At 41.6% G+C, this 11,817-nt stretch overlaps 1 protein-coding gene across 1 annotated transcript in view; it reads right to left on the bottom strand.

Annotated features, from left to right (window-relative positions):
- Positions 1-10,558: 10,558 nt before the first annotated feature.
- Positions 10,559-11,817, bottom strand: part of INTS9 (integrator complex subunit 9) — a 90,690-nt gene continuing 89,431 nt past the window's right edge. The window contains exon 15 of the mRNA XM_011944553.1: positions 10,559-11,221. Within this exon, the coding sequence (XP_011799943.1) occupies positions 11,045-11,221 (177 nt within the window). The 3' untranslated portion in view covers positions 10,559-11,044. The remainder of the gene's footprint in view (positions 11,222-11,817) is intronic.

Here is an 11,817-nt window from a genome sequence, read left to right as displayed (position 1 = left end):
TATCTTTAAATTTATTTATGCTCCTGAAGAGCCAGACTCCATCTCAAAAAAAAAAAAAAAAAAGAAATTATTTCTAGGGGATAAATGCATATGTCTGTCATTTTACTCGACCTACCTTGGAGCGTCCTATCTTCCCATGCCCTGTCCCTTCACCCATTCCTTCATTCATCCTTTCACAGTGCACTGGGTGCATTTCTGAGTAAACTGGTAACATCGATGCATTTCCTTCTAAATACGTGGGCATACAACTGTTAATTATAGGGCAGTATTTGTGTTTTTAATGTAAAATTTATTTTAAACTTACACACATCTTAAGTGTGCATTCTTTTGAGTTCTGACAGACGCATACGCTTGTGTAACCCAGACCCCTCTCAAGATACGGAACACTACCATCAACCCAGAAATTCCCCTCATGCTCCTTCCTCCTAGTCAGTCCCCACATCCTCCATCCCCAGACATAGCCAATGCTGATTGTTTTTTCATTTTGGATTAGTTTTCCATATTCTAGAATTTCATATAAATGGTGTCCTACAATTTCTACTGTTGTGGTTGTCTTCTACATACCCCGCATAACATTTTGGAGAGGCATCCATCATTGCTGCATAGATGGGTGATTAGTTACTTTTCATTGCTTAGTATTCCCTTGTATGAATCGAATAAAATCTGTCCATTCTATTGTATAGGTACTGGGGCTGTTTCCAGTTTTTGGATATTACGAATAAAGTTTCTCTGAACATTCATGTGCAAGTCTTTCTGTGGATTTTTATAGGAGTGGAACTGTTGGGTAATATGATAGATGTATACATATTTAGTTTTATAAGAAACTTCTAGACCTTTTCTCAATGCGATCATTCCATTTTGTACGAACACCAGTAATTAGGAGACTCCCAGTTCCACATCCTCACCAATATGTGGTCTTGTCAGTCTTTTTAATTTTAGTCATTCTGGTGAGTAATGGTGTCTTACCGTTTCATTCTGCATTTTCCTGATGACTAATGATTTAAGTACCTTTTCATGTGTTTATGCCATTTATATATATTTCCTTTAATGAATTATCTGTACACATCTTTTCCCATTAAGAAAAACTGGATTGTCCTTTTTTGAATTGCTTTCTTTTCTTCCTACATTTTTAATAGATTTTGAGGGGAGCAGTTTCAGATTTACAGCAAAACGGCATAGGAAGTACAGAGTTTTCCTCCTCTTCCACCTCACCCCTCACTTGCCTTTTATTAACCATTAGTGTGGTAGATTTGATACAATTGATGAGCCAATGTTGACACATTATTCACTCAAGCCCATGGTTTACATTGGGCTTCATTCATTGTGTTGTATATTCTGTGGGTTTTGACAAATACATAATGACAAATATCCACCATTATAGTATCATACAGAACAGTCTCACTCCCCTAAAAACTTCCTATGCCCCACCTATTGGTCCTTCCCTCCCTCTCTGAATCTCAGGCAACCACTGATCTTCTTACTGTTTTCACACTATGGCCTTTTCCAGAATGTCACATAAAATCATACAGCATGTAGCCTTTTCACATTGGCTGCTTACTATAATATGCACTGGTTCTTTTGTATCTTTTCACAGTTTGATAACCAATTTATTTTCTCACTGAATAATATTGTATGGAGGTATCATCGTTTTTATTGCTGAGTTACAGGAATTCTTTGCCCTGGACGCTAGTCCATTGTCAGATATGTTTTGTAAATTGTTTTTTTAATTTGGGGCTTGCCTAATCGCTTTCCTTATGGTGTCCCCTGATTAGCAGAAGCTTTTAATTTTGAGGAGATACAATTCTCTTGTTACTGCTTTCAGTGAGCCAAGAAACCTGTGCCTACCCAACATCATGAAGATATTTTCAGTGTTTCTCACCAAATGCTGTATGGTATTAGCTCTTACAAGTAAAGATCCATCTCAGTTTTTATGTGTGGTGTGTGACAGTGGTCAGGTTTCTGGTTCTTTTTCTATATGGGCATTGCAGCACCATTTGTTAAAAAGACTTTCCCTCCCCATTGGATTGCTTTAGGGCCTTTGTTGAAAAGGTGGTCATTATAGAAGTGGAGGCTCTATTTCTGAGCAATCTTTGTTGTTACGCTGCTTGGTTCATCCTCGTGCCAGTTCCACACTGTCTTGATGAATGTAGCTTTCCAACTTTGTTCATCTCCAAGATTGCTTTCAGTATTATAGTTACTTTGTATTTCTCTGTAAAGTTTAGAATTAGCTCTATGGTATTAGCTCTTATGCTTATATAAAATCCATCTCAATATTGCTAGTCTCTTCTGAGAAACCTGGGATATCAGATACAAAAATGTACACATAAAATGTGCCACGTTAGCCATTTTAAAGTATACCATTTAGTTCCATTAAGTACATTCACAGTGTTGTGTAACCATCACCACTAGCTAGTTTTTAAACTTTTTCATCTGAATTTCTGTACTCATTAAACAGTAACTTCCCATTCCCCCACTACTTCCAGCCTCTAATAACCTCTATTCTGTCTCTATGGATTCATCTATTCTGGATATTTGAATATAAATGAATCATAAAATATGTGGTCTTTTTTGTCTGGCTTTTTTCACTTAGCATGTTTTCAAGATTTACCTGTTGCAGCATGTATCAGAATCTCATTCTTTTCTGTGGGTGGATAATATTTCATTGTGTGTATATTACACATTTTGTTTATCTGTTCATCTGTTGGTGGATACTTGGGTTGCATCCACCTTTTGGTTACTAAGGTGGGGAATAATATTGCTAAGAACATAGGTGGTCAAATATTTGAGTCCTTGTTCTCAATTCTTTTGGGTGTCTATATAGCAGTGGAGTTGCTGGACCATATGGTAATTCTGTATGGTAATTTCAATTCAATATGGTAATTTAACTTTTTGAGGAACTGCCAAACTGTCGTTCATAGCAGCTGTGTCATTTTACATTCCACTAGCAGTGTATGAAGGTTCCAATTTCTCCACTTCTCCCAACACTTACTTTCTTTTCTTTGAGATGGAGTCTCGCTCTGTCACCAAGGCTGGAGTGCAATGGTGCAATCTCTGCTCACTGCCACCTCCACTTCCTGGGTTCAAGCAATTCTCTGCCTCAGCCTCCCAACTAGCTGGGGTTACAGGCACCTGCGACCACGCCATGCTAATTTTTTGTATTTTGTTTCACCATCTTGGCCAGGCATGTCTTGAACTCCTGACATCGTGATCCACCAGCCTCGGCCTCCCAAAGTGCTGGGAATACAGGCGTGAGCCACCATGCCTGGCCCAACACTTACTTTCTGATAAAAATTTTAAAACATATTACAGCCATCCTAGTAGGTGTGAAGTACCTCGTTGTGGGTTTGATTTTCATTTCCCTAATGACTAGTGTTGAATATCTCTTTATGTGCTTATTGGCCATCTGTGTATCTTCTTTGGAAAAATGTTTATTCAAGTCCTTTACCTACTTAAAACATTGGGTTAGGTTGTGGTGTGGCTGTCTGCTGGGATGGTATTGTATCAAATCTGTAAATGAATAGGCAGAATTAAAATGTTAGTATTGAGTCTTCTAATACATGAATATAGTATATTTTTCCGTTTATTCAAATCATTAATTTCAGCAAGGTTTTGAGACTTTTAGTGTAGAGATCTTACATATCTTTTCAAAAGTTATCTCACAATATTATGAATGAAGTTGCTGTTGCAAAAACATTTTGTTTTCTGGCCAGGTGTTGTGCCTCACACCTTTATTCCCAGCACTCTGGGAGGCCAAGGTGGGTCTCTACAAAAGTAAAAACAAACAAACAAAAAAAATTAGCTGGATGAGGTGGCGTGTGCCTGTGGTCCCAGCTACTCGGGAAACTGAAGTAGGAGGATCACTTGAGCCTGGGAGTTTAAGGCTGCAGTGAGCCATGACTGTGCCACTGCACTCCAGCCTGGGTGACAGAGCAAGACTCTCTCTCAAAAACATGTTAATATATAAAATACAGTTGACTTTTGGATACTAACCTTGTATTCTGCAGTCTTGTGAGCTTATTCCGGTAGTTTTCTAGATTTCTTAGAACTTTCTATGTAAAAAGTCTCATCTAAAAACAGTTTTACTTCTTTCCTACCTTTATGCTTTATCTGTTTGTATGCCTGCCTGCCTTCTCCCTTCATTTTTGCCTTACTGCAATGACTGGGACTCCAAGAACACTATAGAACAGTAGTATGGATCGGCACCTTGCTTTGTTCTCAATATTTGGGTAAAAGCTCTAGTATTTCACTGAGCTGTAAGTTTTTCATACATGACCTTTATCAGGTTGAGTATGTTCCCTTTTATTCCTGTCTGCTGAGTGCTGTTGGAGAATTTCATCAAATGCTTTTTTCCTGTATCTGTTGAAATGATCATACGGGGTTTCTCCTCTATTCTGCTATTATACATTAGATAGGCTTTCAAATATTTAACTATCCTTGCATTCCAGGGATAAACCCTACTTGGTCATGTCATATTATCCTATTTGTGTATTGCTGGATTCAGGTTGCTGAAAATTGAAGTTTTTGTTTGTTTGTTTTTGTTTTTGTTTTTTTGCATTGATGTTCATGAGATATATTTACCTCTCATTTTCTTTTTTGGTAATGACTTTGTAAGGTTTTGGTATTAGAGTTATGCTGGCCCCTTAAAAGGGATTGGAATTATCCCCCCTTCCTCTTTTTCATAGAGGTTGTACATGATTGGTGTTATTTCTTCTTCAAATGTTTGATGCAGTTTCCCAGGGAAACCATCTAGGCCTGGAGTTTTTCTTGTGAAAAAATACTAAATTTAATTTCTGAAGTGAATATCAAGTTCTTTTTCTTGTTGAATGAGCTTTATCTATTTGTGTCTTCAAAGGAAATTTTCCATTTTATCTGTGGTGGTAAATTTGTCGGCATAAGTTGGTATTCTTTTTATCCCTTTAATATTTGTAGGCTCTTTAGTAATACCCCTTTTCCTTTCTGATCGGTTGTCGTCTTCATATCCGTAGGATCTGTAGTGATGACCACAGTTTTTTCACTGCCCATATGGGCAGTCGGTCGTGTCTTTCCTTGATCAGTCTAGTCAGGTGTGTATCAGTTCTGCTGATCTTCTCAAAAATCAGCTTTTGACTTTGTTAGTTTTCTCTATTCTGTTTTGTTCATTTGTCCTTTTATGATTCCTTTCCTCTATGTTCTCTGGGTTTACTTGGCTCTTTTTATAGTCTTCTAAGGTAAAAATTTAGGTCAATTTTAGGCCTTACGTTTTTTCTGTAAGCATTTAAAGGTATAAAATGACTTTTAAGTACTACTTTAGCAGTATCCTATAAATTTTGAGTTTTATTTTTGTGTTCAAAATATTTTCCAATTCATTTTGTGATGTCTTCTTTGATCCATGAGCTATTTTAGAAGTGTTTACTTTCTTTCTTTTTTTTTTTTTGAGATAGAGTCTTGCACTGTTGCCCAGGCTGGAGTACAGTGGCATGATCTCGACTCACTGCAAGGTCTGCCTCTCAGGTTCACGCCATTCTCCTGCCTCAGCCTCCCAAGTAGCTGGGACTACAGGCACCCGCCACCACACCCAGCTAATTTTTTGTACTTTTAGTAGAGACAGGGTTTCACCATGTTAGCCAGGATGGTCTCAATCTCCTGACCTCGTGATCCGCCCGCCTCGGCCTCCCAGAGTTCTGGGATTACAGGCATGAGCCACTGTGCCCAACCAGAAGTGTTTAATTTCTAAATATTTGTGGTTTTCCAAAATATTTTGTTGAGTTTGAATTTAATTCCATTGTGGTAAGAGAAGGTTTTGTGTATGCATTCAGTCCTTTTAGATGTAATGAGATTTATCACCTAGCATATGGTTTTCATAGTAAACATTCTGCTGCTGTAGAGAGCAAGTACTCTAAAAAGTATCAATTAAGTCAATGTTTTTGACAGTTTTGTTCAGGTCATCTAAAGAATTTACTTTTTTTGTCTAGTTGTTTTAATAATTATTACAAGGGTGATAAAATCTCTATGCTAATGGAATTGTTTTTTGTGGTAGGTTCTATCTACCTACTTACCTAACTACATACATCTAGAGTTTATAGTTTTATCTCTAGGAGGGTCAGGTCTGATGAGAGCTGTTACATCGCCATTCCATTATTTGACCATTACTTGAATAAGTACTACAGAAATGTTTCAACACATTGAGCAGGGATTGGCATACTTTTTCTGTAAAGGGTCAGCAAATGTTTTAGGCTTTGTGGACCACATGTGATTTCTGTTGCATCTATTTTCCAACAAGCCTGCTTGTGGGCCAGATTTGGCTTGTTGGCCATAGTTACCTCTTCTCATCAGGAAGCTGCCCACTGAATCAAGTAGCTATTTTAAAGCATGGGCTAAATGACAGGGATTTTTACACTTATGTGCAGGTTCCCATGTTTAGAATATTGCAGTTAAAAAACTGACCCACCTGGAAATGTTGTTTTGGCCTGTAATTCCTAAATATTTCTAAAATTTTCTTTCCTTCTTCCCACAAGCCTCGTGCTGCAACAAGGTGGAAAAAACAGACTCTGTCCTCAGGGTGCTCATGGTCCTGGAAATGTGCTCCTCTCTAGCTGTAAGTCTGGGAGAAAGGCTTATCTGTGATGGTGAGCTAAAGCCATGATAGACAGCACAACACACCGAATATGTGAGCAGGTGCCGACTAATGCCCCCGATGACTGGAAGATGCTTACTGATGACTGGGAAAGGCTTTGTGAAATGAAAGGCCATTATTTCCAAAGTATGTGAAGCAACTGTGAATAGTTACTAGAGTAAAAACTTAATATTGGATAATTTAACAAAAAGTTAGCAAACTTAATGTGTTTGGTAACTCAGAATGAGAAGTTACTTTTTACTGGTGATTGATGTGGTAACTACATCAGGGAGACTTACACATGGGTTAGGAATGTTTATTGTAGAGAAAGGTAAAGGGTACATCCTGCTAACACAAACACCATTACGTGGGGGCTACGCACTTTTTTTTTCAATGGCCTGCAATGCCAACATAAGAGAAGCAAGAAATATTCTACATGCCTAAGGAGATGGGCGTTTACACCCCTTTCAAAGATCTGTGGTCCTGAGACTCAGAAGTTTACGTTTAATATGTGTGTGCGTGTGTGTATATATATACACATATATATACACATATATACACACACATACACATATATACACACACACATATATATATATATATATATTTTTTTTTTTTTTTGAGACAGAGTCATGCTGTGTCTCCCAGGCTGGAGTGTAGTGGTGTGATCTTGGCTCACTGCGACCTCCATCCCCCCGCCCCCTCCCCGGGTTTCTCTGCTTCAGCTTCCCAAGTAGCTGGGATTACAGGCGCCTGCCACCACGCCTGGCTAATTTTTGTATTTTTAGTAGAGACGGGGTTTCACCATCTTGGCCAAGCCATAGAGACGGGGTTTCACCATCTTGGCCAAGCCAGTCTTGAACTTCTGACCTTGTGATTCGCCCACCTTAGCCTCCCAAAGTGCTGGGATTACAGGTGTAAGCTACTGCACCTGGCCATCATGTATATAATGTTTTATGATGTGATTAAAAGCCATAATGGGCTGCCAAGGAGCAGTAGAGACTCTGGTATTTGATCTTTAGAAGATCAGTTCTTGATGGAAGCTGGCTCGAGTCTTCAGTGAGACTGACCCTCCAGCTCAGCTCAGCACTGCTGGTCTCCAGGATTTACTTGTGACTCCCTCCAGGATTGTCATTGGTTATTTCCACTCTATTTTAGGTTCAAAGAAGACTACTGTTATTTATGTGTAGTTCCACTGCAGTGCATTTGAAGGTAAGTGTTGTCTACCTTCTTATAGATGGCCTAAAGCAGTGAGACAGCATTCATTTCTCTTGGCTTCAGGAAAAAAACTGGACTCAGGGCCAGAGGAAAAGTGTCATCCTTTCCTTCCCACTGGTTGCTTGGCTCCTGTTAATATGTCATTATGCAGGTTTAAAGGTTTCTTCACTCTTGTTTCTGTTGATACTTCATTACAGTTTGGAAACACCTTTATAGGACAACTGTGAGGGCCAAAAGCTTCAAGCTCTCCAGGGATCGGGAGAGATGGAGTACATGTGACTTGAAAAGCAATGGCCTAAAAGACAGATTTCCATTTCCTGGCCAGCTGCTGACTTGATACTCACCCATGGTGTTGTGGGAAGGCAGAAGCCACTCACTGGCTGTTTTGCAGAAAGTTACTTAACCTCTGTTCCCTCACCCAACACCTGACTGCAGCCGTGTGAAGAGGAGACCCTGAGCCAGGGTCCACCAGTTAAGCCACACCACACCAGACTCCCGACCATAGAAACAGTGAGACGAGAAATGTCTGTTTGTTTTGTTTTGTTTTTTTGAGACAGAGTCTCGCTCTGTCGCCCAGGCTGGAGTGCAGTGGTGTGATCTTGGCTTACTGCAAGCTCCGCCTCCTGGGTTCACGCCATTCTCCTGCCTCAGCCTCCCGAGTAGCTGGGGCTACAGGTGCCCACCACCACGCCCGGCTAATTTTTTGTATTTTTCGTAGAGATGAGGTTTCACCGTGTTAGCCAGGATGGTCTCAATCTCTTGACTTCGTGATCTGTCCACCTCGGCCTCCTAAAGTGCTGGGATTACAGGCGTGAGCCACTGTGTTTGGGGTAATTTGTTGTGCAATTGATACCTAATATATCACTTTGTACTAAGACTTAAATAATATGAGGTCTCTGCACTATTGTTAAGTTTTTTTCAATTAATCACTAGGATTCCACTGGGTTTGAGTACAAACTTTTCTGGATGTCAGAGTCTTCACCAGGTTGGTGTCAATGTCAGTCAATATCAGTTAGTGTCAGTGGGCCGCATCTCTGATACAGCCAGGCCACATCTGCTGCTCTTGCCACTTCTTTTGAGTCTTCTAACCAACCTGGCATGGTATCCAAATACCTGAACTTTAGGCAATTACTCCTAACTGCTCTTCTCATACCTGGAAAGGCCGGCTCTGGGTTTTGCTCTCTTCTCTATAAAACATGAGTCTTTGCTGCTTCCTGCCTCTGACTGTTGCCACTAAGTGGGTGGTGATGACTTGATTAAAACCTCCTAAGTTTCACCCTGTTCATTGGGCACCCACTGACTCACCTGTTCCTACTGCTTGCTTCTTTTGCAGCCCACCTCAAGGGACCAGCACTGGGATCTCTGATCAAGCCCTTTCACAGCAGATAGGCTTGACAGATCCCATCATTCCTAGATAGCATTGCTAGGACATTTAAATAAAACAACCATTTTTGGTTTCTCCTGAGCTCTAGCTTACACTGTTTTTGCATTTCAGATTTTTTTTTTTTATATGGAGTCTTGCCCTGTTGCCGAGGCTGGAGTGCAACGGCATGATCTCAGCTCACTGCAACCTCCACCTCCCGGGTTCAAGTGATTGCCCTGCCTCAGCCTCCCGAGTAGCTGGGATTACAGGTGTGTGCCACCATGCCTGGCTAATTTTTTTTGTATCTTTAGTAGAGACGGGGTTTCACCGTCTGGTTGGCCAGGCTGGTCTCGAACTCCTGACCTTGTGATCCGCCTGCCTCAGCCTCCCAAATTGTTGGGACTACAGGTGTGAGCCATTGCACCTGGCCCTCAGATGTTTTTAAAATTTAATTTCGCTTGATTCTCTCAAAGGTTCTGTTGGAAGTATGCCTGCCTGGGATGCCTATTTGCAATTCTAAAAAGAAAACTAAATGTTCATAGCCATGGCACATTCATCTCTTGTAATGTCAGTCCTGCCCCATGGTTGGAAGCCTTGTTTATTCTGTAGCCTATCCCTTGACTGGAGTGGACCCAAACCTTGGAAAATAGAAACCTGCCTAAGCATTCCTGTGCCTAGGTTTGGTAAGGTCGGAGATGGCAAACTGAAGCAGTCATTCCCACCGATATGATCGTTCCAAGAGAAGTGATAATGCGCCACAAAGCCAGAGCAGTCAGTTCTGCAGCTGTTCATGTTATGTATTTATCGGGTCACTAAATCCCTGTGTGCTGTTTAGCAGTCAGCCGAGTTGGAGGACTGACTTCTGACTGGATTTCAATCACTCCAAGACGGTTAAGAACTAGGCGTGTGCTGGGCGTACTACCTAGCATGGTCCGCCAGGGCTAAGACTTGTTCTTAAAACTCACAGTGTCACAGCTATCTGACCTGGCAACTGCTGGTTTTATACACTTCAAAAGCAGTCATCTTTTGTGAGGTTACTTTTGTCTGAAAGCTTCCTGTGACGAGTGGCTCTGAGGGATCCGTGAGTAACACTCGGTTTAACGCAGAGACTGAGGCTCTGTGGGAGAGGTGGCGCAGGTGGAGCCTGAGGCTGGGGTACCGACCTGCATCACTCTCCATGCAGCCACAGCTTAAAGGTGAGCACTGTCTTATGCAATTTAAGAAACAGATCTGTGTTTTTATAAACTGCAAATTATATGATTTAACATACACATCAAAATTCAATTTGCTGTGGTGTTTTCTAAGTTCATGCTGTCTGTATATTTTCATATTTTTTCAGCTACTAAATCAATATATAGATTGTAGATTCAACAGAGGACAGCTAATTATATAAAAATGTTTTTATTAACAAATGTGCCCAGAGTAGAAATGCAGATAGATGGGTTCACTTTACCATATTTTGGGATCATTTTATTGGGTGCAGCACTGTAGGCAAGTAAACGAAACCAAAGGCTGGCTCCCCTGCCCGAGGCCTGGGACCCACGTGAGACAGCCAGCTGGTCATCTCCGCCTCCCTGGCCCCCATGAGCCTCTTGGAAAACTGCTTCTGTTCCACTTCTGCCCCCCTTCAGCTCCTCGAGAGAGCCAAAGTTGAGAAGAAATTAGCCTGAAGTTGAAAGGGAAGGTTCTTGCCTGAAACAGTGCTGGGAATAAGTCCAGACCATTTCCCTGAAGAGCCACCTCTTCACTCCGTAAGCCAGAGGACACCACAAAGACATGGTAAATGGCCTCTCATGCCACTCGTCAGGTGGCTTGTGAGGACAGCCAGTGAGGGCCTGCAGGATTTCAGGGAAGTGGCTCAGATGGCCCACTCAGAACTTCTGTAAGAATTTGAGGACAAGGTCCCGCAGTCGCACTCTGAGCATCTCGTCATTGTCGCAGATGATATGGGTCGAGTCTTCTTCAATCTGGATGAGCGTCTCAGCTTCCTGGAGCAGGACGATATGGCCCTTGGCTGTGTCCTCCACCTTAATATCACTGAAGCCGTGCTGCTCCAAAAGAAAAGAAAGAGCGGGGTGGGCGGACTGCAGCTGTGAGATCTACAAACAGCACTTCACAGACTTGACCGAACTTTCTAGAAACTGACGCGCCTCAACATAATTCTTCAGACTAGTTATAGGGCCTTTGATAGCAATAGTTTCATATACTTCAAAAGAGACCCCAAACATGCAAAATCTCATGCAAAACAGAAGAGAATTTCCACAACCTGCCTAAGCTTTGAGAGCTCTTTGAGGGCACGTCCAAGCCGTATGTTCGGGAGTCTGGGACGCTCGGTTGCTTGCACCGTGCCATCCCCTGGTGACAAAGCTCCCTCCTAAGTTGCAGCTCTCTGAGCTTCCAGTAAAATGCCAGGTGACACCAAGATACCCCTGACTGTGGGGCTTGGCAGAGCCCTCTCAAGAGTGAGGGAGAGAAGGCAGCAGAGCAAACTTTTCTCAGCTATTGCTAATGCTAAGGACAGAATTTCCTTCCAAATCAGACGTGACGTGGAAAGGAGGCATGTGCCTGAAATAGACATACAGCAAGTGAAGGGCCTCGGTGTGGGGAGGGCACCTGGACTTCATGGCTGCAGGCTCCCCTAGGG

This window comes from Colobus angolensis, unplaced genomic scaffold (genome assembly GCF_000951035.1).
Source record: "Colobus angolensis palliatus isolate OR3802 unplaced genomic scaffold, Cang.pa_1.0 Scaffold233, whole genome shotgun sequence".
Classification (NCBI taxonomy): domain Eukaryota; kingdom Metazoa; phylum Chordata; class Mammalia; order Primates; family Cercopithecidae; genus Colobus; species Colobus angolensis.
The sequence above is the reverse complement of the archived record's forward strand: the minus strand, read 5'-3'. Positions and strand labels throughout refer to the sequence as shown.